Here is a 27,512-nt window from a genome sequence, read left to right as displayed (position 1 = left end):
CATAAGCTGGTTTAGCCCTTCAGCAAATACTGATTCCAGGTGCTTAGTCAGTGAGTTCCACCAGTTCAGTGGCTTCTTTAAAACTTGGCAGCAACTTGTACTGCTTAATATTACATTATTTAATCTAAATTATTTTAATAATTATAATAAGTTTAGGCCTTAACATAGGTGGTCATAATTTCAAATAGGCTCATTTAAAAAAAACAACTTGTATTTCATTTAAATATTTTTTTAAATGATTTTTTGAGATTTTTTAACAAACATTGGTTTTTACATTGACCTTTCCACGTAATCAGCTACTGTTTACATTTTTATCAGGTTTTCATTCAAAAATTGTATAAGTACCAAGATGCTACCCAAATAATCAGAATAAATATTGGGTAGTATGTCATGCCTAGACTGGAGCACAATTGGCAGCATTAAATGATATACAATATATATAAATTGCCCACTTTTAAATGTGCTTTTTACACATTTGTGCTGAATATCTGTTTTAAAGAGGTGTGATTATAGCAGCAAGCCTTTCTGTTCATTAAGACTTTTAGTTAGTCTCTGAGACTTTGACCTGGGCACTAAACATAGATTGTGTAATCTTAATCTGTTTTCAGACATATACTGTGTACCTCAACGGTGTTAAAACAAACATATACTAATATGTTAACCTTCTTATTAAAGTGGGTCCAATTCTACTAACTCTCCTTGCACAGAACTTTTATTTTGGTCAAGAAAGCTTACTTGTAAGCTAAACTCCAGTATTAGAGTTCCTGTTGTGCCTTTAATTAGAAATAAGTTTTAAACAAAAAATGAAGCAGCTGGCTAAATAGGGTTGCCAACCCTCCAGGACTGGAAATCTCCAGGAATACATTCAACAAAAATTGGCAATCCCATGGCTAAAGCAAGTATTAGTGATTCCTTTTATTCATGAAGTGTCTCCCGGTACTAGGAAATAGTGAATTATCCTGCTAATCTTTTATAACATTGAGTGGAGAGGGGGAAATCATTAATTTTACACACAACTCCCTATATTAAACTTGTAATATCTTATTCAAGGATGGTACTCATAAGGGGTCTAGTATAGATTTGAAATGCATGACTTGACACTGCTAGTATGTCAGCCACACACTGTTAATTATTGCAGAGAGGCTAAATTTGATTAAATTTTAAACATCTACTCTGTATTATCAAAGATTGTTTGTCAGGAAAAGGCCTTGCAGTTCTAAATTACAGGGAAGGAAACAAGCTTATTTGGACATAAAGGGGACGTTGGTACCAGATGTGGGTTTTGAGGGAAGTGGAACACTTTTATACGCTTTGAATTTATACAAAGTACTTAACTTAGTCTCCAGAAATCTATACTGTAAATTCTGTTTCAAAATCTTAGGTGGGGAAAAGCTGTAAATTAATTAATGCAAGAATAGGTTTAGGAGAGGGGTCTATTTTTTTGTGGAAAATGTTTCCAATTTTTCTAGTACAAAGTGAAACACTAAAATGTTAGTTACAGATTACAGGCGAACATTTAACAAGTGCCCTATGCTCATGTTATTTATTGTGGGTTTTTTTTTTAAGGTTACTGGTGTTGCTGTTCATACAAACTACGTTTGTGACTGTTATGGTACCTTATTTCTGGTAATTACGAATTTTTGAGGTACTATAAATAAGTAAATAGAAATTTGTGTCTGTATCCTAGCTGTATGGGGAAGGAGAGGGAAAGTACAAAGTAAGAAATAGACATAAACTTCCTACATCAACAATATAAATAAATAATAAAAACATAGGGACACACTGATAGTCATTCGCTTTCAAAAGCTTCTAACATTCACCAATTTTGACAAAGAAGGTGTACCCGCAGAAGGCTTGGAGATTTGCTTGGAGTGAGTGAGCACCCAAACATAGATAGATAAATAGATAGATATATCAGTGTTTGGGTGCTCGCTCACTCCAAGCAGTAGGTAAAGAGAGAAGCAATAAAACATGGTATACTAGTAAGTAGTTGGAGACTGGGTCCAGGGCTATAGACCAAAAACAATGAGATCAAACTCCTCTTACTAACTTCTAAGCAAAGTAAAAGTTGGATTACTTTAGGAAATCAGAGATGGATGAACCAGTTTCAATAAAGAGAACATACTTGACCAATATTTAAACTAAACCCAAGCCTCTGTTTTTTGAACTCAAGTTAAAAAATATCTGGCTAACATAATTAGACTTTTAAATGTGTGCATCTACACTTCCTGGTTCCATCAAGGTCTGAAAACAAGAATGTCAAAATACTGTGAAAAGGCCTGTTCCTTTTCATGATACTTTGACATTCTTGTTTTCAGCCCTTGAGGGAACCAGGTTTTGTTCGTGTGTAATATAATATGTATGTATATAATGGATTAGGACTAGATTTCCTGGATCTCATTTAAAAGCCCATCAAGATTTCTGTGTATGTGTATATGCATATAATATGGAAGAGATTACTGTGTAGATCACCTATCATTATCATATGCACCACCTGGAGCTCCCTATTGCATAACCGTGTACTGTTGAATACAAGAGAATTCCATTTTAAAGAGGCAGTTAGGAGAGCTTTGTGGAGACACAATGACAGTGTCTGAACTCTTCTCTGCTAAATGATACACCAGTTATGTATAGTGTGTGCCCGGATGGTTTAAGGCTTGGTAATGTGATATGGAATCTCAGCTCTTGGTTGCTGGGTCATATTTAGACTATTTTAGTAACCTTAAATTTTCCACTTTCTGACCGAGCAGTTATGAAATGCATTGATTTTTAATCTATTTTAATGGACATGTCTATTTTCTTTAAACTGCCGTTACGATTGGAATTAATTGGTGGCCCAGAAGGGAAGTGAAAGAAATTCAGCAATCCTCACACTGCTAATTAGGCTTGTGTGCAGTATGTCAAATCTTGCACTGTCTATGCTTTACCTGCTTTTGGATAGATTAAAACATGTTAATCTCTTGGATTAAATTAATTAGAACCAAAATCCCATGCATCATTTAGGGGGACAGGAGAGTGGAAAAGCAGATCCTGAGCTGTCAAACTTTCTAGGGTACATATGTTACTTCACTTATTTTGCTAGGTATCCTATGGTAGACTAGTATTAAAAAATAGCTCTCAGAAGAAATCTTGTTTTGACTGACACAATGTGGGACAGTCATTCATTCATTCATTCATTCATGGACTGCATGAAAGCTCCCTAAGAGAATATAAACTACTGCTCATATATAGGCATCCATTGGTCATTCCACCACTGTAGAGGCTGTTTCCGCTTTTGGTTTTTTCCCTTCCTTCCTCAGAGGTCAGACTACCACATCATACCATTTGACACCAGTTTATTTTGCTTCCACCTGAGAGGGCGGCTTTAGGATCACTGTTTTCCATCTTGCAGATTGCAGAGAACATCAAATAGAATTCTGTTTTCAGTAATTGAAATTTGTTGACCTTCATTTAAGGGCAAGCTGTGTTATACCAATAAAATAAAAAATAGCAGGATCTTATTAAAGGGAAAAAGGCAAAATACCACACTTATTGTGAATACAGAAGGAATCATAGTAAGCAGTTAGTTATAGCTATAACATTCATTCAATCTCATATTTATTCACACATTCATTCATACAAACACACACACACAGGTTCTGCAAGGTTGTTATCATAGTTACCAGCCTTAGAGTTGCTCATGCCAAGCCACTGGCCAGGTGGCCTGGACATGAGGAGGGAGCAGGGCCTTGTCAGATGCTCATCTGATGCTCCTGGAAGTTGGTTTGCAGAATCAGACCCCAAAGTTCTCACTTTTTAGAGTCTATTTTTATAGGAATTTCTTCCTATGCCAGTCTATGGGAATTGCTTCATCATGCTGTTGCTGAATCAATCAGCAGATAGCACTTCCTGGCAGCTCCGTGCTGCTAGATGTTATATTGTTCTTTGGTTCTCCCATTCTTGAGGCTGTTGGGTGGATTCCAGTCTGCCCTCCGGGGGTCCTCTGGTTATTTCCACTTGACACCTTCTTCAGCCAATGGACACTGGATTCTTAGGCTGGCACCTCCCTGATCATTCAGTTATTATCCACACCAAGCATCCATCCACATACATCCTCTATCTCTATTTGAATCACAATTGTTAATACAACAAAAGGGTGGGGAGTCTCTGGGTGCTGTTTCTGTTGTTAGAGTATTGCTTTGAGTCTCTCTCTCTGTGAATTGCTTTGAGAACAGACTCTGTCTTAGAATGTACTAACACAATTAGCAGCTTGCAAGTTTCACACATAGAGGGAGAGAAACAGTACCAAAAACCAAGAGACCTCTTAATTAGTAATACCCTGGAATTTAGACTATGGGGAATCAAACTCATTTGTGATTTTAATACAGAACTTCTTTAATATGATCCAACAGCTGCAGTGGAGATCCTCTGTGCTGAATCCTCATTCCTTCTTGCTCCCTCACTGTGTGTTTCAGTGCAGCCCAGCCTAGCCTAGCCTAGCCCACTATCCCACCACACTCTTTTTCAGTGGCCATCTTCAGAAACACAGTGGAGCAGTCTGTCCCATTACACCAACCTGCCTGATCCAGGAGATCAATTCCCACAATGTATATGTATATGCACACATGTGTGTGTGAGACGGTGGCCAAGTTCAACCTAGCCCCCACTTCCTGGTGGCTTTCATCAGCAGAGCAATCTAACCCATACCTACTTCAACTAGCAGATAATCCAAATAGCTGGAATCTTCAGGGAAAGGTAAGCCTAGGCTTCGTCCTTCCTCATTTCTCCATCCGTGTTCACTCCAGACCTGCCAACCAACACCTCCATCTTGTTCGGCCTGCCAGCAGTTGTCTGCAGAGCAGTGCAGTGGATAGTGGTTTAGTAACTCATTCTGTCTTGCCTCTGGACAAATCAAATAGCTGTAATCCTGTAAAGAGAGATTGCTCTTTGAGGAGAAAAGGGCCACAAATGCAGTGTAATTGTAAAGCCACTGAATCAGCATCAGTCTGCACATTGCATTTTAGAATAAGAGAAGCTTCCCAGATATCAGTGCTCCTGTCCAGTCTTTCTAGACACCTACAACTTCAATCTCTACCTTGGCAATGGACACTTCTCTGTCCCTTCAAGGTAATCATGTACTCGGTCAATAGAGAATACCTGTAGAAGTGACTGTCTTTCTACCCACCTAAAACATTCTGAATCTTGAAGTAATCTCATTGAAATGTTTGATCTGGCCAGAGACCTGGAGGATCATTACTATCTTTTCTCTTGCAGCTTTTTTCAGTCTTGGGGCAGGACTAGTAGGAGTTTTTTTTCCCAGTTTCTGATGTTTCTTATTGGAGACTTCTGTCTCCTGTTACCAAAAACATCCAGTAAAAGGGGCATCAATTCAGGCTAAGTCTTTGGACACAACTTCTAACCAAATGGAAAATATTCTGTTAAATGGTACGTCTTTCAGCTACAAGTTTACTTCTGCATTATTTTCAGTATTGCCTTCCAAAGGGTTAGATAGAAATAAAAATAAAGGTATTACACCTTAATTTTATATATGTATACATACACACACACCTATATGATATAAACACAGTGTGATTTCATTGTACATATATATAACTGCTGTATCCTTAAGTAGCAAAATGAAAACTCTCTTAAATATGAATAACTTTGAAGTACGTGAGAACATATTTATATTGTATGGGCAAAGAAAAAAATACATTTCACGGACACTATGGAAACTGTAAGCTTTCTAGTTTTCCTTTAGAGTAATTCAGTTGGGGGGAGGAGCAGAAGAATGAATAATAAGGCAATATATGTAAATATAGTATGTGATATCAGTTTATTGCAGTTTGCTTTCCATTTTGCTCCTAAATGCTGAGTTACTGATATGACCAATATATATTAGCTAGATAAAGTGTCACAGCAAAACTATTTTCTTTTAGTATTTGCTTCTGCTACTAATAGACTGTAAAGTAAAAATAAAGTTGGTTTCTAAGCATTGAGAGTATTTTAGATTCATATGAATCATAGAAAACACACTCAAGCATTACTGACAACTGACTTTAAACATATTTATTGGAAATCCTACATTAAAGGATTGAATGGTGATAATTGGGTCTTCATTATACTATCTTAAAAAGGGTTCGTAGGTCTGCGTCTTCAGATGGCTTTGAAGGCTCTCCTTTAAATTCAATAGGCAGAATTGAAACTGTACAATCCAGTCTCCTGGATCACGTCAAGAAACAGTAAATGAAGAGAATCTTCCTGTAACTTACTCATTTGGTTTCCTTCCAGAGTTACAAATTTGTGGAAGCTATGTTATTCTGAGTAACTTGTCTTCCCTGGATGCACTTAAGGGTCTTAAAAGGAGTATTTTCTGGTGGTTAGAAGGGACTGGTATGGGAAGCAGGATTTGTAGGTTCTACTCTTGATTCTCACTGATTCAATGAATGATCGTCAAGTCATTAGGAGAAAACTGAGACAGAGGTTCTGTTACATGCGTTTAGTAGTACTGTTTCATCTGGGTGTTGAGGCTTAATATCTGTAATGGAATTATGTGGCACTTCTCATCCAAATATCTCAAATAACTTACCATTTTATATATTTTAATATTCCTTAACATTTGGATGGAGGTGCAGATGAAATTATAACAGCTGGGGATAGGTGTGGCTGAGGCTGGATCCAGCAAAAACTTTACTCAGCTTTTAAAGCTGTGCGAGTTCTAGAGGACCAGATACTGGTTCTGTGGTAGACTGACATTTTTCAAAAGAGAGGTTGGCTTTCTACGGAAGCCAAACGTCTTCCTTTTCAAAACTAGCTTCATTTTTCATTCGTTAATTCCTGTTTATAAAAAACAGGAAGTTACAGAACACTAATATGACATTGTTTGGTACCATAAACCCACAAAATCTAAACAATAATGAATTAATCTTCCTGTGGCAACAGTGATAAATGTTGACCTTGCCAGATATTAGGTCACATTACTCTGTGTAATATGTTTACATAATGTGAGGCCCTGTAACAGTGAATGCATTTAAGGGATTAAGCAAACTCTGAATTTTGTGGGTTTTGTGGCTTTGAGACTTCTGCTGTAATGTCAAATTAACTTAGCTTTTTGCATTAACGTGACTATATGTCCATACTTTATGTTAAGGTTCACCAAATTTTAAACTTGTATTTGTTAACCATCGTTAACAAAGAGTATATTCTAATTTCTCTACATAGGACTAGATTTGTGTTTAAATGTTAAAATACGTAGGTTGGATTTTACTCTTGTAGCAGGATCTTCTTTTCCATTTATAATTAACACATGGAAACTTCAGACTGTAATAAGTTTTTACTGAATGAACCTTAAGTGCTTTTAAAATATGCTATTAAAATACCCTCCGATCTGTGTGTCAAACAGCAATTTCTTGCATTTGGAATAAACTCTATAATACCCTATGTTGGTCTATATTATAGAAAGAAACATTTTTAAAAAAGCTTTGCCTCGAGAAATCCTCTCCCAACCACAGTATCAAAACATAGTGCCAGCAAAGCATGCATTGAAAGGCTTCAAATTGTGAGGGGCATGTTTTTAATGTGTTAAGCAAGGCATAAGCTATACAATTCTTGTTGATCATAAGATTAATATGACTGAAACTTTGCTCATCCATTTGAAAATTTAGGGTTAGGGTTTGAAATTCTGAGCTAAATTTGTTAGTCTAACTTTAACTCAGTTAGTGATGCCTTGGCTTAGAAAGGATCTCTAGACAGTGGACCTTCATTAAGTCTAGTTTGTCAGGGTGGGGAGGAAGCCATCACACCCTTTCCATAAATGCAAAAGTCATAATTGTCGTTTAAAAGAAACAAAAAATATGGTGTATGATTATAGGTACCAAGGTATTATGATGATGGGTGGCAGTATAAAATCCTTAAATTTTTCATGTGAAATTGCTTAGCATGGGAAATAATTCAGATAGATCTAATTCACAACAAAAATGGAATCTGCCACTTGTCCATACCCATCTTAACGAACTATCAATTAGAAAGCATAGTAGGGGTTCTTCTATGGCAGGTTTGTTTTATATATAAAAATATTTTGAAGGAATGATTTTTATAATATAGGCTTTAAGTTTTCATTTGCAGATCTGCCTTTCATTGTGGAGTCATTCAAACAGGTAGGGAGTAAGAAGTTCTACTTGATATTTCCTGTTGCTAGGATTTTTGTTCAGAGTCTTTCAGTGAGTCAGGTCTTGTGGAGCTGAAAGTAAAGAGAATGTTTTTCATTTTTGTAAATTGTTTCCATAGCTACACCAGTTCAGGGAGCTTTCAATGGATGCTGATGCCTATTAACAGGTGTGAGTTGGAGTAAAAGCTTTAAGTGTGAACTGACATAGATGAAGTGAAGAAATCCATTTTAACAGGTAGGAGAAATGTCCCTTTGGTTCATATGGTGATTCTTTGATTGCAGGCAATGGTGGCTTGTTATCCAGGCAATGGAACAGGATATGTGCGTCATGTTGATAATCCAAATGGAGACGGAAGATGTGTCACATGTATATATTATCTTAATAAAGACTGGGATGCCAAGGTATGTAGTTTCTCTCCTATATAGGAGAAGTTATTAACAAATTTTTTCCACTGTGTGTGTGTGTGTGTGTGTGTGTGTGTGTGTGTGTTTAGGATTCTTGCTTCTGGTCCTGAAGCTTTTCGTTGAGCTCCATGTCACTTACTTTATATTTTAATTTAAATAAAATAGGAGAATTCCTTGTAAACCTTGGTGAGGTGTACCAAATATTAAGCATTATTGCTTCGGGGTTTTGAAGGATATTGATAGAACCTCCTGGAGTGGGAGGCTGGAAGGGACTAATAAGCTTAATATGGTATACTTTTTGTACGTCTTATTTGATTTAAAAATAAGCCAATTACACTAGTATCTGAGCATCCCAGATATCTAAAAATTATGTTAAGCTTATGTATAAATACACATTAATGTAATATAAACAGAACAAACCTCTCTTTCCCAATTGATATTAAACAAAAAGTAACTGAAGAGGGAATGTATTAATGAGATTCAGTATGAAAGTATAAATGAAGGATACTGTATTTGCTTCAACTTTGTAGTGCATGTGGGTTTTTAAATTTTTATTTTTTAAACTTTTTTTAGTCAAGCTGGCATTAAACAGTAGCCAACACCTATTCTGTCTGAAGGGAGAAGCTGGAGGTTAAGGATTTGTTTTAAAAACACTAGTTGTACCATTTTAACTATATCAGTATAGTTCAAAGCAATACAACCCCCTCTAGTGTGGACACACATTATACCAGCATTAAGATGCCATATATATAGCTTGTACTCATACAGGAAGCGGAATAAGCTATACTGGTATAAAGCACCTTTATAGCGGCATAACTGCAACCATCCTAGGGGTTGTACCGGTGTAACTATTGTGTTGAGTTGTTTTAAATCTCCGTCAATCAAAATAGTCATACCAGTACAAAAACAGCTTATAGACCAGGTCTAAGACTTAGAAAAGGTCTTTTATGAGCTCCCAAAAAGTCTAATGTACTTTATGGCAGAATTAATAAATTCAGGTTCTGAAGGATATCTGCCTTGCCTGGAATCTTGTTGATGGTGTAAGATAATGTCTTCACTATATTGTTGATATACTGGCAAAGCCTTTGTGATATAATCTAGCTCATAGACTACTAGATGGGTACCATGGCTGTAGCTATCACTGTTCTGATCATTCTGTGTGCAGGATCTAATAGAAATCTCCATTTGGCTTTAGCCAGTAGTTTTCTAGTTACTCTCTAGGATTTGGGGCTTGACCAACATGTCTAAATGCAGTTAACACTTTGGAAATGTTGGTAGCTAATCCTGGTTCAGTACAGCCGAACAAGAGATGCAGAACTATGACATGAATTCAGACCCTGACAAAGATTGCATTGCCAAGGGACTAAGGAGCAATAAATTATGTAGAGATTATTCCCTATTGTTAAGTACAGAAGAAAAGCTCACTCATGATTGTCGGAAAAGTCATGTGATTTATCAATACATTTCTGTTGCTTAGCCTTAAAAGTGAGAGAACTGATAGGAGGAGGAATATTAACCAATCTGATCTGATATGCAAATCCCTGTGCTTAACTGGCCACAGCTGAGTTCAGTGATGATAATTTTCATGTTCAAAGGTTTTCATGACACACACTATTTCACTCTGCAGCCCTGTGGGGGAGATGGTATATTTGTGTACAATTTGAAGATTTTAAATCTGAGTTGGAGTGAGTGTAAGTAGCCAGGTCAGGGGGAGCCCACAAAGCCTGCACCTCTGACCACCCTATGCAAAATGGTAAACCTCTTTCATTTAAAAAGTAAGTTACTAGCCCATTTTGGCATGGTTGCATCCTTCAGACTGTAAAGAGATTGGTAGGGTTATACATTTTGGTGATTTTCCTTAAAAAATTACTCAAGGGTCTTAGCAACAGCCGCCCAGACTGGCATTTGGAGCACTAATTACTTTGATTTTATTGGGGGAGTTTTATGCCACAGAAAAGGTGCAAAGATCAGTTCATGGCTTTGAGGAGGCTTTCACTAGGTGTAGTGAGTTCTTTCCTGTTCACTGATTAAACTATCTGTAGCTGACCTGCCTCGCCTGAACTACCAGTATGATTTCTGGCCCCAAGGAGAAGCACAAATTGGTGGAGGAGCAGAATAGAGCCAGTCCACTCCATATCCTCGACAGTAGCAGCAGCCTTCCTAGGAGAAGGATGAAGGAATTACAGGGATGAAGAATAGGCAGGCTCTGGTGAGGTAGAAGGGAGGCATCATTGGGTGGAGAAGGGACAGAAGGAGGGGGGGGGGGAAAGAACCATAGCCTCCGCATAATCACCAAACTACTGTCTTCCTCTGGAGAAAATGAAGGCCCATTGAAAACAATGTCAGAGTTGCTCTAGAGATGCCACAATAGCATATATACTAAAGTACTAGAATGGTTATGTATTGCTAAAAAACTAGGGATATGATACCCTCAGAGCAACCGGCTGGAGGGAGGCGTGATGTGACCAAAGACAACCAGGATCTTTAGAAAAATATTCATTGTGAGTAACTCTCTCCTTTTTCTGGTGTTGGTATTCTGTAGCTATGCATACTCACCCACCTATTTAAGAGCTCCAAGCTTGGAAGAGCTTGAAATAAGTGGACAGTGACATGGCACCCAAAGAACAATGATTCCCAAAAGCTTAAAAAAAGAGTTGTCAACTTTTTTCTTAAATTACAGCTTCGTGAGTTTTAAAATGTATCATTAGCAAATCAATAATTGCCCTTGGAGAGAGCGAAACCTAGTGGGGCTCAGAATTAGAACTCTGCTATTTTGGGGTGTGTTGATTTTGCTTTGTGGTTTCGGTCATCACTTTAACATCTGTCTCGCTTCCTCAAATGGGTAATGGTTAAAAAACAAAAAACCTTTTTAGTGTAAAACAGGTGTTGAGAGTTGCTATTTGTAAAGCACCTTGAAATCACTGGATGAAGAGTAAATATTTATTTATGACTGTTTTTTTGTTTGTTTGTTTGTTTGTTTTAAATCACTTAGGTAAGTGGAGGTATTCTTCGAATATTCCCAGAAGGCAAAGCTCAATTTGCTGATATTGAACCCAAATTTGATAGACTGCTGTTTTTCTGGTCTGACCGCCGCAACCCTCATGAAGTGCAACCAGCATTTGCTACAAGGTAAGATGAATGAGATGTAAGAATCTACTTCACAAAGCTTCTGTTAGAGGAAGAAGAACATATAATGACAAACTAAGAGCAAGGAGGAAATTTTAATATAGTATGGCCTGAAACAGAGCCCATTTCTTGTACAATTTGAGGCTCCTTTGCAAACATACAGAGTGCCATCGTGCTGTTGTCTTTCTATGCATTTTCTCCTCTTTCTAGAAAATCTAGTTCTGGGTACAATTTTGAGTATTCAGAAAATCCTTTTCCTTTTTTGTACATAAATACTCAAAACAGGACACCACTGGTAGCTTTGTGAAATCAAAATTATATCAGTCTCATAAATGGGCTGATACAGAGCACATTGTTAGGGCTACTAAATTCACTGTCCATTTTAGTCAGTTTCATGGTCATGAGATTTAAAAAAGTCAATTTCATGGTTTCAGGTGTTTACATCTGAACTTTCATGTGTTGTAACTGTGTGGGTCCGACCCAAAATGCGGTGTCGTGGGGGGGTGTTGCAAGGCTATTGTAGAGGGTCGTGGGATTGCCACCCTTACTTCTGTGCTGCTGCTAGCAGGAGTGCTCCCTTGAGAGCTGGGCAACTGGAGAGCAGCAGCTGCTGGCTGGGCACCCAGCTCAAAAGCCAGCAGAAGTGAGGGTCACAGAGTATGGGGGGTGGGTTACCATATGTCTGGGTTTTCCTGGCAATCTCGTGCCCAGGGCAGGCAGCTGGAGCTGCAGCCTCCTGCTTGGGTCAGGGGTTGACAGCCAACCTCACTTCTGCGCTGCTTTCAGAGCTGGGCACCCAGCCAGCAGCCACAGAGGTTCCTGCAGCTGGAAGAGGTTCCTGGAGGTGGGTCTGACTCAGCTCCAGGAGCAGCCCCTGCAGGGGAAGAGGAAGTCCCCTCCCTCTCTAGCCCAGGCCAGGACTAGCAGCTGGCGGCTGGTGCACAATAGGAGTCCCTAGCTGGGGTGCCCCCAGCCCTGACCCTCCCCTACAATAACCAGATTTCACAGTCCATGATGTGTTTTTCATGGCCGTTAATTTGGTAGGGTCCTACTCATAGTCAGTGATGTCTTCTCACTGATTACAATTGACTTTTTTTATTAGGCCTGTATTGTATTAATTTTCCTTCTTGCTCCTAGTTAGACACCATGTGTCTGAGATTGGCTAGTCACAGCAATTTTCTTTGCCATTCTTTTAATTTGGGGAGGTTACTGTCTTTTTTTATTTTAAAATTTCCTTCGTTCTCCCCTGCCAGCTTTACACCACAAAAGTGGCCATGGCTGGGGAAAGGATGGGATGCTCCTCTGTACTCAACACTCTCTATTACATGGAGTACTATGTTGCTCCTTGTCTGAATCGCAAACAGAACTTAACTAATGTGCTACTAATTCTACAGCAGAGTGGTAATGGTGGTGAACATATCTGCGGTCACTGCCAAACCTGTGTCTCCAATGTGGCATTACCAGATGTTATCTGCCAATCCACAGGGGGGACTTTAACTACTAAATCATTGTAATTATTAGTTTTGTAGAATCCACATTTCATGTTGCACATAACATTTTGATAGGTCAAGATGTAAAAGCTGGGATGCTAGTAGTGAAACCCATACTAAATGTTGCCCAGAATTTTAATTCCTTGCTCTTTGCATAAAGGATAATTAATTTGAGCAAAAATGTTTCAGGCTTTTTTGAGGACAAGGATCATAGGTAGAAAATGTGTTTTCCTGTTTTTAAATTCTTGCTATCTTTTTAGGAGTGGCTATAGTCAAAACTGCTGGGAGTAGAAAGTTGAAATTAGGTAGGGGGGAAAAAAGATGAAATAGCCCTCATTGAGCCTGTTGACTGTTCTGATTACATTGATTTGGTGAGGCAGTGTGGCCTAAGGGATACGATAGTGGGCTGGGAATCAGGAGATGTCAGTTCTGTTCCTGGCTCTGCCACTGGCCTGCTAGGTGACCTTGGGCAGATCACTTCCTTGCTCTGTGCATCAGTTTCCTCATCTGCAAAATGGGGTAATGATATTGGCCTTTGTAAAGTGCTTTGAGATTCTACTGATGAAAAGCCCCTTATAAAAGCTAGATGATGATGATTACGTACTGTTTAGCAGTGTTTCCTGCACATCCAAAGTAGGATAATCCTAATCAGAACAAAAGCACTTTTTAAAGCAACACCACAAAGGAATATAGGTATGTGTGTGTCAGACTAACTTGGGTGCACAGTGTATGTGTTTGATCTTGTAGGAAGTGAGTACATTGGATGAATTGCATCGTAAGACCAACGTCTCACTCAGTATGCACCTTCTAAGGTGTGCACTCGCGCAAGATGCACATTAGGTGAAGTGCGTGAGGAGGAAGAGGAGCCCTTGGCAGATTTACTGAGCACCTTGCACAGAACAGGGCATTCTGGTGGTAACTAGCCAAATAGAAATTTCATAGTCTGAAATTTTCCTTTTATTTGAGGGGTGGGGGATGGGGACAGGGGCGGGGGGGGACGGGGGAGAGAGAATTCCATTAAAAAAAAAAGTCTAAACCTTTTAAGAGAGTGAATATTCTGATTGAAAGTTTAAGTACTCAAAAGTTAAGATATATCAAGGTCGATGTTGCCCGTAATTACTTGTGGCAGCAAAGGTTACTGTATTTCACCACTAGAACAAGAATGATGAATGTCTAATGACGTTGCTGCTACTCCCTAAAAATCTGTTTTGTGGAGAATTTCACATCCAGAACCAAGTATCTGGATCATATGGAAAATTTAAGTTATGTAATCAGATATGTCTATTTTTATGTGAAGAGTGGAGTAGAAAAAAATTCTAACAAAAAAATTAGCTCATAATTTATCTGGACTGGATTTTAACTTTGATTTTCCATTATACTAAACTGTGGTGCATAGTAAAGGGGAATTCTGCTTAACATCATTTTGAGACTTTGGACTTCAAGCTATTTGCTACTTCTAATGCTTTAAATAAATCAATGTATATTTAAACATTAAATTTTCAAGTCAAAGCAGAAATACTCTGGCAGTATTTTGTTTGTCTAAAAGAAAACCTTACTAACTAATGCAAGCAACAGGAATTAGAGAATTCATGTTTCTCTACATGTTAAGAATGTAAACTAGAAGCATAAATAGCTTCCATTTATGGAACACTTTTAATCTGAGTCATAAAGCAATCTACATATTTCAATTTACAGAAATCAGCTGCTCCTGGGTTGAAGCATGTTATTGTTTAACAGTGTGCAGCAACACTACATGACCGCGAAGGACAGGCAGCTTGTTGAAAATGTGTGGGTTTTTGATTAGGCAGAATGTAATAACCTTTATGCTCTAGCCTATTTAGTTCAACACCCCACCTCCTTTGCAAAAAGTACCATAGGATTTTTAAATACATGTGTGTGGGACCTCCTCTTTATTCTGTCGTGTTTGAAAGATTGTATTTGCAAAGGCACAATACCCCTGGAAGCTATGTTGGGGCATTGGTTCAGTACTAATTCAGATGAAAGGGTGCCACTTACTGAAACTACTAAAATATTTCTGAAGTGCCTATCGTGCACTATACGGGGGCTATAGAATGCTGGTTGATCTGTCTGGAAGGGATAATTACTTCTCCCTCCCAGTGAATGATCAGCATGACACTACCTTGAACCTGCTTAATTTATGAAATATGAGACCACAACCTAAGATGGTCTGGCTGCAGACTATACAATACAATTTCTGAATGTGATTTGGTTAATAATTGTATAGCATTTACTGGAAAAATGCAGATTCATAACATCAATGGCAAACCCACTTTGTCTTTTCAAATGACAATTTCCTTCATATAAATGATATTAAAACAGTAGAAATTAACAGAAAATCTTCTCCCCCTATTCCCCATAATCCTACTCTATCAAATGTACTGAAAAAAACTAACAATTAAATGGGTTGTATTATGTAAATAAACATCACTGTTTGTTTTCCAGAGTTTAGGAATTCATTTGTTGTATTTTCATCCATTTTATAGGTACGCAATAACAGTGTGGTATTTTGATGCAGATGAAAGAGCACGAGCTAAAGTAAAATATCTAACTGGTAATGAATCACTTTTGTATATTATATATATTCTTGGCTTTCTGGAAAAGACGTCTAAATATTCTTAACACCAGTCACCAAGAGAGGGTTAACATGACTTGTGTAGTCATGTTTTAGAAGAACGGTGGTCCAGTGGTTAGGGCTCTAGCCCAGTGGTTCTCAAACTTTTTTACTCGTGACCCCTTTCACATAGCAAGCCTCTGAGTGCGATCCCCCCCCCATAAATTAAAAACACATTTATTTATATATATATATATAAATTTAATATATATTATATTTTAACACCATTATAAAAGTTGGAGGCAAAGCAGGGTTTGGGGTGGAGGTTGCCAGCTCGCGACCGCCCCCATGTAATAACCTCGCAACCCTCTTGAGGGGTCCTGAGCCCCAGTTTGAGAACCTCTGCTCTAGCCTGTAACTTGGGAGACGCAGATTCAGTTCCCTGCTCTGCCAAATGCTTTCTGCATGACTTTGGGCAAGTCACGTAGCCTCTGTGTATCTGTTCCTGGTCTGTAAAACTGGGATATTACTTCTCCCCATCCCTAATACCTAGGATAAATACATTAGAGAGTAATGGGGGCCTTCCAAGTACCTAAAATATAAGTTAATTTTAACAGTTGGACAGGACTTGATAAATCCGCTTGAATGGAGTGTGTGTATTGAAAAGCAAAGAAAGCTAAAACTGAATATCTGGAATAAAAGAATTGAGAATGTATTCATTTACAATTGTTGATTTTTGTGATAGTCGCTGCTTCTGCAAGGCTGCCCTAAGCCCACTTAGCTAAAATCTGCCTTCCTCTTGTGGTTTGCCCTTCAAGAGGAAGTTGATTTAATTTTCCTGTGCAAATAAGCAGGCTTTATCAGAATGAGCGGCTTAGCTCTGCTGCCATCCATGAAATTGATGTGAAGTAGTTGATGGCATTGGCAGTAAAGGTCAATTTAAATATTTTTGCATATATAGTTATAGGGCCAGATTCCCAGCTGGTGGGAATTAGAATACCACTACTGAAGTCAGTGGCTCTATGGTGACTTTCACCACCTTGAGAATCTAGTTCTAATCTGACTTCCTCTGAGTCAATGAGAATTTTGACTCTGATTTAAATGGGAGCCAAATGTGGGAGCAGATGCGCACACTGCTTACGATTCCTGTTTATCTTGGTACAGTTGATGACATCACAGACTCCTAAAGCAGTATGAGGAATGTAGCTCCTTCTCTGCTTTTGGTGTCAGTTTTCCAGGGAATGCAGAAATCTGAGCACTTCAACTCTGGCCTTGGTAGATGATAGGTCTTTCTTTTGGTTTACCATTAATATGTATAGATTTAAAAATTATAAAACTAAATACTTGATTTCTGTTAATGATTTGGAGACTTAAACAGTTCGATTTTACTTTAAAGTATTTCTGTTCACTTCTAATGAAAAGGGCAGGAGAGGTGGCAATTTAGGGTATACCTCAAATAGGATGTTGTATATGAAAAAGGATAAAGATGTAACAAACTTCTCTTCAGTAATTCTCTTCACAAAAGTAAAATGATGATGGACCAAATGCTGAGGTTCCCTTGACTTCTTTGCAAGTTTACCTGTGTAAGGACTGAGCCCTAAACTTTTGAAATGGACTGTCTGAAGTTAGGCTCTTAACTCCATATTTGAACAGTTAAGTAAATGACTCTGTTTTCAGCCATAATTCAGTCAATTGACACCTACGATCCAAACTTTAAGCACCAAGGTTTGAAAAAATTTCTCCTGAATATAAAAGTAGTTGCTCAGAATTTGGCTCATCAGGAGGTAATAAGTATATGAATTTGTATTTTATTTTCTGAAGCGTGTTAAACACCTTTTGAAAATACCTATTTTGTATGGTACCAAACTTTCAACAGGAAGGCATAGAAGTGGCACAGTAATTTTATTATAGCACACTCTTTAGCACATGCTTAAACATTATGCTGATGTATTTTTTTTATTTTTCTGCAGGTGAAAAAGGTGTGAGGGTTGAACTCAATAAACCTTCTGACTCAATTGGGAAAGACGTTTTATAAAGCATTTCATCTAGCCAACTCTCCTTGCTACTTTCCCCCAGTAAACTATTAACTTTTGAATGTGAATAATGGGATAAAGAAAAATTGACAAGAAATCAACGTTTTAATAAGGAAACAAACACAGCGTTTCAATGTTGCATCGAACAGAAGATTTTGACTGCTGAAGCATTGTGCTATGTGATTGTGACTCCAGACCTGTGACTGCTTATGTAAAGAAGATAAGCAATCAGTAAGAAATAGCGTACACATATGGACATGAAATAAGTGCCCTACATAGAATTTTTCCATTCTTATATTTTGCCAGACCTGTCATCCAATTCATCTCTCCCTTTTTTTATACGGTAAAGTTTGGATTTGGGGTAATTTTTGTATGACCAGGTACAATTTATCAAAATTGAGTAAAAATACAGTATTCTCCAAAATATCATTGATCTATTTTTGTAAAACTGTTCATATTGTTCTCTGCCATGAAATACCTAATTTAATATAAGAATTGCCAGTAACTGATGATCACTTTAATTTTCTTTACATCTAAAGTCAGAAAAGGAGCACTTTAATTACCAGCTAAAAACCTGATTGTTTTACGTTCATATCTCACACTAATTTGAACTTTTAAAGATTGCTGCTGTATTGTTTTTGACTGTCCTTTATGAAACTTGTTAACAGAAACAAATCACTATCTTACTATCAGCAACTTCTAATTCATGGTATTGTATGTTGAATCCACAGAGGGGAAGGATTCTGTTTTTTTGGTTTTTTTGTTTTTTTTTTAAGTGACTGGCACTAAGTGAACTTGACACTATCTATGCTGTAGGTGGCTTTGGGGACCTGGTAAATACCGTCAAGTTCCTAGGATACATAAGGGCTTTCCTAGGCTTTTAGAGGTACCCAGAACCTCCTCCCTATGTATTTGACAGGAGAATTCCACCTTTTTCTTCCTTTCTGAAAGTTGTTCTTTTACTGTATATAAGTTAATAGAACGTTGAAATTCACAAACTTTGTGTTCTTGCTGAATATTGGTGTCCCATCTGGTCTGCAGGCTGGCACCTTGGTCTGTTATATAGTATCAAGGGAACATTCAGTACATTGAGGCTGAAGTGCATCACTACAAGCTTCATGTGTAATACATTTTCAGATTGTCACTCTGCTGAAGGATTTCCCCAAAAAGGCACTGGCCTTTGATCAGTCCTGAGTATTTAGCGGGAAAAAATTACTTTATTTTTACATTTTCATTTTTTGTAAAGGAAAAACGGACTTTACAGAATAAAGATGAGACATCCAAAAGCTTTGAAATTCTGTTACTTAAGAGATGGATGCTCTAGTCTTGAGCTTTAAAGTTTGAGAGAACAAAGAAAATCCTAAAAGGCAGCATCCAAATGTCTTTGGTATTTGAGCTCACCTCCTTCAATTTTTCTATCTGTCCTTGATTTCCTTACATAGCCAAAACAATGTGAGTGTACAGAAATATTTCTGTATATAATATTACAGCTTACGACAATTTTAGCATCTGTATAGTTTGTATTCAATCAGAGACCTTTTCTATGGAAAGCTCAGTAATTTTTATTAAAAAGATTACTATTCATGTAAAACATGAAAAAAAGACCCAACAACCCTAATTTTATTTAGTGACAAACTGACTGGTGTGTGTGTGGAGGGTGGGATGGGGCGTGGGGGAAATTCAGTATTGTGATACACTGGAGGAGACCATACGGAAAAATTCTCATTTTGTTCAGACCTTAATTAGTCCTCACCTTTTACAGTTTAGTTTCTCTTTCCTCCATTCCCAGAAAATCAGACAAGACACCTCTCTACTGTAAGTGCCTCTGCCAGCCTGACCAAGGAGTGCAGATCTTCATTACTGTCTGGTCTACAGTGTAGTGCATTGCATTAGGCCAGCTTTAACAAAACAAACAAACACACACACAAAAGCCACCACTTTTCATTTTATCTGCTTTTGTATTATTTTGATGGAGATTTGATTGGTTTTGTTTCAGAAATGTACAGCGTAAACCTTTCAATTCTGTTCCAGTCCCTCTGTAATTCAAATGTCTATTGCTGCAGGTATGCAAAGTATCAAATTCTAATCACTGTATAGGTTTCTGCTTGCCAGAGAGGTTAAAAAAAAAAGTGCTTAATTTTTTGCTTCATCATTTCTTGTCAATCATTACAAAAGGGTGAACAAATCAGAGCAGCCATTTCTTTAAACAGTATCCTTTTAGAATCTGTTCATTTCATGTCAGTTGAAATCTTCAATCTTAGCGTCACAAAGCAGGTCCCTGTTTAAAACTATTTTTTAAACTGTCTTATGACCTGTATGTGTTTAGTCCTGGTTAAATAAAGCTTCATAATACTATTTTTATTCATGACATTAGCCAGCTGTAACACACGAGACCTTTTTCTATAACAGGCAAAGAAATTCAGGATTCATTTACAGATTGCTTATAAAGTCATGTAATTTGAAAAGCAGTGTTCGTTATAAAGAGCTCTCAAGTTGCTTGTAAAGCTAATCTAATTAAAAAGATGTATAAAGGTTCTTGGAAACAACGTGGTGGTTATTTGTAATTATGTAACTTTTTAAAGCCTACTCCGCAGCAGCTAATTTATAATCTGATAAAATAGGGGGGTGTGTGTCTGTTTTTAGCATTCAGTGATGCTACAGTCAAGGGTCTGCCATTTGTTTCCTTGATAAACTCTGTTTTTAATTATCCGGATGTGTGGTGTTTGTTTGTTTTTTAATTGAGAGGAGGTTAAGAAAAAATTGGTGTCAGTTTTTAGACTTCGTGGATGAGCAGAATTGATGCAAATCGTGTTTTACACCAGTGCAATGAGTCTACATAGGGTGGGTGGTTTGTATTAGTGTAGCTACACTGGTGCAAAAAGCCCAACCCTTTACAGACAGGATTTTAGCACCTTAATGGGAGTTCCGTTGGTTTTGCAGAATCTTCATGAATTTTGACCCTTGAGGACAGCAGTAGCATGGTACAGTGTGAGCCAGGCTTCCTGCTGCATGTCGTTCACGAACCCATGCAGATTATAAATGCTGTTCTCCAAGCCTTCTAGTCAGTCCTTTCCTGGCCACTGTTTGGTGAACAGGTTTCTGTTTTGCTGTGCTTCTGCATCACTCCATTTCTTATAAAGTCTCTTAAATGTACTAGTCTTCCTTGCAGTTGGTTCAGTAACAGGCCTAGAAAATTAGGGAACTATCAGCCTGTGTTCAGTTTGTACTGCTTCAGTGCCTGGGGTTTTTGGTACTTTGGCACATCCATGGCATTTCTGGCACTTGGACTCAATCTTGCCCTGTTCCATTTTCTTTTATCAGTTTGTTGATAGCTACTTTAAAGCACTTTTTCAGCAGACCACCTCAGTGCTTTGAGGTCTGCTTGGTAGTTCCGTGCCAGGTGACTCGCTCTTCGTATGATCTTTCTATCAGATATGTCTAATTAGGAAAAAGGCCTCTTGGCAGCTTCAGATCATGTCTGTGGTGGACTGATATATTTATTGTACAGTAGACCATGATGTGCAGTGGGTATCAGATTTGCCATCAGTGTCACACAGTGGAGTAAAGAATGGTGAGAAGTGTCTCTGGACGCTTGGAAGGAAGACACCTGTAAGCCTGGTAGCAGGCTGGCGCAGAGTGCTTTCAAGCAGAAATACTAGAAACAGAAGCCTGAGGCAGTCAAGACTTCAGGTTACCATAATTTAGTCCAGGGACTGGGAAGTGAAATGACCATGTTTGCATGCACACACATCTCTTGAGAGTCACATTAGAGTTTTGAAACCAGGCTAAAAAAAAAAATTGCATTTTAACAATCTATTCAAACAAACAATTGCAAAAAAACAGCAAAGATTGCTAATGGACTATAATACTAACCTCAAAACCACAAAACCCAGCCAGTATGGTTTAAAGCAATGTCCGTGTAAATGGCCTTCTCACACATACGCAGCTGCAGATACTCACAAACGCATTGTCAGTTCCCCTAGCAAATCAGGCACTGAGGCAACCAGACAACCTTAACGCTGCCCTGTATTTTATACCACTCTTTCCTAGGGGATTAATCAGTAGTTTCCATTTTCCGAAGGTTCCCACAGGACTCTTAACTAGTATTTTGCAATATTAGAATTGTGAGCTACAATGTTAGTAATTCAGGACCAAAACTTCAAAAGACACATGGGGTCTTGTTCTGATGTACCAAACAATGAAACATTATTCTTTTTTGTATTTGTATAGAAAGTAAACATGTAACATTATACAAAAATGGAGTCTCAGAACCAAAACAAAAAATTGTCTTATGTTTGCACGATGAAACAAACTAGTCTGTTGGGCAGGGGGGAGTGGTTCATTTGTTTTGTAGGTAGGCACTCACTAATATTTTTTGTCTGAACTAATTTTCTGATGGTGTTAGTATTTCCAGTGAATTGTGGTGCTGATTGGGATCTGTGGTCTGGCTTTAGTTCTATAAATTTGCTTAGTTTTTGCTGGTATTAAAATTTCTATTTTTATATCATGGTAATATAGGTTACTTCCTACCACTCTTGCTTAACCCAAAAGACATATAATGAAAACAACTTCTATACAAAGAATCCATGTGAGGGAAAAGCAGTTCAGCGCTATAAAGTGGTAACAGTTAGAAAAACAGCTGTTAGAAATGAGGTAGCCATTTATCTGATTAAGTTAATTAAGACATTACTGGGACTTTCACCTACCATCTGCACTTGGTCCTGTGTGTTGGTCATGAACCTCCGAGGGTGAAGAGCCTAGATAACCTAACAGTGTGTCTTGCTTACATTGACATGGCTTACCTTCTAAAGCAGTGGCAGGCAACCTGTGGCCCATAGGCCACGTGCCCCATCAGGGTAATCCACTGGCGGGCCATGAGACAATTTGTTTACATTGACCTCCGTAGGTGTGGCCGTGGTTCGCTGTTCCCAGCCAATGGGAGCTGCGGGAAGCAGCGTGGGCCGTAGGGGTGTGCTGGCCGCCACTTCCCACAGCTTCTATTGGCCAGGAACGGCAAACCACGGCCACTGGGAGCTGTAGGCGGCCGTGCCTACAGACAGTCAATGTAAACAAATTGTCTTGCGGCCCGCCAGCGGATTACCCTGACGGCCTGCAGGTTGCCTACCACTGTTCTAAAGTGTATCTTATAGTAAAGTCTTCATTTCTTTATAGATCAGCCTTGCAAAACTCCAGTCTCCCAGCTTAGTAGGAGATTTTCAAGAGACTTATTAGTGCCATCAACTACTGCGGAATCTCAGCTTTGATTACAAAATTTTTTTTTCCTAGTCCTTGTGGTTGTGAAGAAAACTTTAAATGTGAACTGCTACTGCACCAACATAGTCAGTCACTGTAAAGGGAGCTCTGCTCACTCTGCAGTGGGTTCTGCTGAACCTTCTGTGACCTTGGCTTCCCTAGGCCCATGCAATGGGAAAGTGAGTATTGCTACTACCATTAAGATTAGTGTCATCTGGTATGCAATATTATCATGGTTAATAGCAATGTTGCGTTGGAAGGGTTACAAAGCACTTATCAATATCCATGTACACTTGCAGTCACTATAAACCAATCTTCAAAAATCCTGAAGTAGGAATAAAAGCAAGTATCTGATCCAAATAATTTCATGTGTACAAGAAAGCCAAGTTAAAGGGACTTACAGCTGCTTTCCACCTATCCTAAAAAAAAAAAAAATCTACTTGCACACCCTTACCATAAAGAGCAATCTCCTTTTCCCCATTCAAACACACATTCATGGACAAATAGACTGGTTGGTTGTCTCTGTAACACATTCACACTTTCTCTTGCAGACAGATGGACTCACACAAGTGTACATCTGGACTCTCATACGTGCATGCCCTTCTCCCTGTGTATTCTCACCCCTTGTGGAGAGACCTGTTTTTACTCACATTTCATACTAAACTCATTCACACACATTTCATGCCAGTCTTTCTCACACCTGTCTTGCGCACCAACCCCCGACTCAGATTCAGTACTCAACCCCACTTGTCCCTGCACATTGTTCACACCCCAACTCAGCCATCCCTCCATTCACTTACTCTTCGCCCTGACATGAGTTCTCTTATGCCCCCAGATTCATCAACTCTTTTCCCCAAATTAGGCAACTATCTTCTGATTTGATTCTTCTCTCTCTTCACCCAGTAAATGTATCAGTCCTTCCTCCCTGCCACCCCCCAACCTATTATCTCTCAGGAGTGTGTCTTCAGAGCTGCAGCAGGTGCCCGTAGGTCTAGTTGGGTTTCAGCTCTACCTCTGATGGCTGGTAACTAACCTCTCCTAGCTGCTCTGCTTAGAGCCATCTTTTAGTCCCTGATCGCTGGGCTGGGAGTTCCGGAGTCTCTTGCTTAGGGAGGGGCCAGTGGAGCTCCTGGGATCTTTGTCCACTACCTAGAATAAGGTGCTGGGTAAATTCGGCTGGGCTAGGTTTGGAGATGGCTGCAAGGACCAGCAGGAGTGCTCTGGCACTAGCTTCATCTGACTGGAATGAGGGAGAGGAGGCAATGGACTGTTACAGTCATGCTTTTAGCGGGGCCCCATTATACTAGGTACTGTACAAATACCTAAAGAGAGACTATAATCTAAATAGGTGACAGAACGGAAGAAAGGAAGTCGGTAGTAACCCCATTTTACAGATGGACTAAATAAGTGACTTGCCCAGCATGTCACAGGAAATCTGCAGTGGAGCTGATAATTGAACCCATTTCTCCAGTCCAATACCTTAACCCAAGACCATCCTTCCTTTCAAGTAGCATCCGTTCCCTCAAAGTTCAGGATTTGGATCCAGTGTTCCCTTTTGGACCTGTCTATAAATGTCACTGCTGTTTGTTAGGTCAGGTGTGATTTCATTTCTGTGCCAGTTTTCGATGTAGTGTGGGCAGCAAGCGGTCTGCTTGCTTTTAAATAGAAATACATCCAACATCATTAAAATACAAAGTTCTGACTTCCATCCACAAAAGCAAGAAAATGCACCAGTTGCAAGCTGATACCCTGTGTGTTGGTATTTCAGTACATATAAGGAAGAACACCTTCTGTTCAGCATAACCTACAAGTCCTAGAGCTGGTAGGGCAGGTTACTTGGGTTGTCATTTCACCTGTGAATTAGTTTACTTGTGTTAATGTATTGAATATGTTGAACACATTAAAAGATTGTTACAATACTGTGACACTGGTGTCACTATAACATGGGGCATGACGGGAACTAGTGAGGTCAAATTAGAATATAGGAATCTTAGCTCTGATGCAGCTCCATTGCAGTCATGAGGAGTCCTCAGTGGGAGTTGGCTTGAGCCCATCAAGGGCACTGTCTGCTTACATGGCATTTCTATCAGGTGGTTTTTGGTTTGTTTGTTTGTTTGTTTTGCCTACTCCTACAAGCAGCATCTACGATTATGAATAGTAATCGTAATATTGCAATACTGAAAAATTCTCTATCGGTTGTATCTACTTTTAATTTTACTTTGTGTATTTGGCAGCACTTGCATGTCAAAGAGAAGAGAAATATTTTCAAAGGGACAATGTGATTGTAAAAACCCTCAAAATTGATTGGGGGCGGGCCTCAGGAGCAGGTATAATAGCTGAACGTGCTTTTAACTTTTTACAGTGGACTAGATTTCAAGGTGACTGTGTACCTTTTAACTAGGGAAGTTTGAGACTTCAAATGTTGTTTATTTCTTGACTTCCTGTGAGTAACAGACCGCTAGATACTAATACTGAGTCAGATAGGTTTCCCTTTTAGAAAGGTTGATTAAAATCACACGGGGTTGAGCAAACCACAATGCATAATGTTTAGGGAAAGAGCAATAGAAAAGCATTTGTATAACAGGGTTGAAGAGTAGTTTTGTGAATTTAACACTGTGTAACTTTTGGCTGTTTTCCATTCTTTGCAAGTAGCCTGGGCTTAAGGATTTGATGCTTTTTGTATGCCACACGTGTTTAACAGAGCTTTGGGCATGTATTCAGTAAAAATGTAATTGTTGCACTGTGGGGATGTTTTGGGGAGATACTGCGGTAAAGGTACCCAGAAATGTCACAAAGCTCTTGGCTATATATTTAGTGGGAATAAACAAAAGAATCTCATAATAAAGACAGGTTTCAGAGTAGCAGCCATGTTAGTCTGTATCCGCAAAAAGAAAAGGAGGACACCTTAGAGACTAAGCATAAAATCTTCAGTTTCAATTTTTTAGGCCCCTAAACCACTTAAGTACTGTTGAAACTTCTACCCTAGGACAATGTTTAAAAAAAATTCACAACATAAAAATGAAAAAGAGGGGTCAATGATACTTTAGGTGGCTGGATATACATCTTTTTCTTCACCGATCATTTCATCTAATGTTAAGATCAAGAGTTTTCCTGTGACTTTAGTGTATGATACATATCCTAACTGGTACAAATAAGGAAGCTCATACAAGTTCAGGAGAGAAACAAGAATGTTTTTCTTTATCATATTCACTTATGTTTCAGCAAAGGCTGCCCAAACTGTCTATTGTATGTAGAATACTTGGCAAAAAAAGAAAAATTTACTAAGTCCTACAGGGGAAACAAGCCAGCAGCAGTGAGACGAGGGAACTGGGTCCCTCTGGTGGTTGTTTAAAATAAATATACCCTTTTTTTAAAAAAAAACTCTTCTACATTTCCTACTGTTTTCTGCTAAAAACGTCTTGGGGTAATGAAAAGGAGGGAAAAAGTCAAATTCTTCTATGTATTTTAGGCCATGAAGTGTGGTCTAAGGCCTGGCTTATACTAGAAAAGCTATACTGCTATAACTGTCGGGGGGTGTGTGTGGAATTTTTTTAACCGATATAGTAGTACCAATCTAAGCACTAGTCTAGAGAAATGTATACCTCTATAAAAGTTACCTTACACCCATATAGCTTATTTTGCTTCACAAAGCATCAGAAGCTATATCACTAAAACACTTTTCCATACCAGTATAACTGCACCCATGCTATGGGGCTTTTAACTACACTGGTAGAGTTAGAGTAGACAAGCACTAAGTCTGACAAACCTTAATGTAGATGATAACTCGGCTCACTGTTTCTTCAATGCTCCCTAGAATGCTTTTCATGCTGCTTGGAAGAGCCTCCGTGCCCTCTGTTGTCAATTTTCTTTTATTCCTTTCATCCTCTTATTAAAGCCACCTTCTTCTCTAAAGGCTCCTTATGTGATCTCATCAGATCTGCTGGCTCCAGGCTGTCTTATCCTTGAAGCATTATCCCCTGGATTGTCTATCCAGCAATCTGTCTAGCCAGGCTCTTATACTATACCCATTGTTGTGCTATCCAAGAACGACAATAGCCTTGGTACAGGGCCTTAATAGTAATACAGAAAATCAAGAATGTACCAAAGAGCATATTGAACGTGAAAACACTTAGACTCAAGGTAGATTAAAAACTAAGTTCTTCAAAATTCAAAATAACATTGAAGCAGCAATAAACCACCTTCATTCATTCCCTGTCCCCCCCACACTCCCAGTGGATTTACTTTTTTTCTTTTCTCCAGTGGGCCATGTTCTCACTCTTCAGTTCAACAAAATAAATAAAGCCTCCCTTAGCTGCAGCTCAGGGCTGGGTGCATACCCACAGGTAGGACAGAATGTTGTACATGGGATGGTGGGAGAAATTGGGTCAGGAGCAGAGGATGGTTATGCAGGCACAGGAGGGAGATTAGTTGCATCAGCCTGCAGCCTACTCAACCTGCTTGCAGTGGCCCCAGGGGTTAGCACAATT

At 38.7% G+C, this 27,512-nt stretch overlaps 2 protein-coding genes across 6 annotated transcripts in view; one reads left to right on the top strand and one right to left on the bottom strand.

Moving 5' to 3' along the window:
- Positions 1-20,481, top strand: part of EGLN1 (egl-9 family hypoxia inducible factor 1) — a 46,269-nt gene extending 25,788 nt beyond the window's left edge. The window contains exons 2-5 of one of the 2 annotated variants that reach the window (XM_077813407.1): positions 8,429-8,548; positions 11,544-11,680; positions 15,672-15,739; positions 17,710-20,481. In XM_077813407.1, coding sequence (XP_077669533.1) covers positions 8,429-8,548; positions 11,544-11,680; positions 15,672-15,739; positions 17,710-17,774 — 390 coding nt within the window. In that variant the 3' untranslated portion in view covers positions 17,775-20,481. The remainder of the gene's footprint in view (positions 1-8,428; positions 8,549-11,543; positions 11,681-15,671; positions 15,740-17,709) is intronic. The other variant, XM_077813408.1, reaches the window with a different exon arrangement.
- The window catches only part of SPRTN (SprT-like N-terminal domain), a 64,394-nt gene that overhangs the window by 24,317 nt on the left and 12,565 nt on the right, over positions 1-27,512 (bottom strand). The window contains exons 5-6 of one of the 4 annotated variants that reach the window (XR_013345685.1): positions 4,691-4,906; positions 3,297-3,461 (exon numbers count right to left, since the gene is read on the bottom strand). Coding sequence is in view for 2 of the 4 variants with exons in the window: in XM_077813405.1 (XP_077669531.1) it covers positions 21,451-21,557 (107 nt within the window). In the remaining 2 variants the exon portion in view is untranslated. Of the gene's footprint in view, positions 1-3,282; positions 4,907-20,454; positions 21,558-27,512 lie in introns of those variants that run through there. The other 3 variants (XR_013345686.1, XM_077813406.1, XM_077813405.1) reach the window with 3 other exon arrangements.

The sequence above is a fragment of the Eretmochelys imbricata genome, chromosome 3 (genome assembly GCF_965152235.1).
Source record: "Eretmochelys imbricata isolate rEreImb1 chromosome 3, rEreImb1.hap1, whole genome shotgun sequence".
Taxonomy (NCBI): domain Eukaryota; kingdom Metazoa; phylum Chordata; order Testudines; family Cheloniidae; genus Eretmochelys; species Eretmochelys imbricata.
Note: the sequence above shows the minus strand (reverse complement) of the source record. Positions and strands in the feature narration are given on the sequence as shown.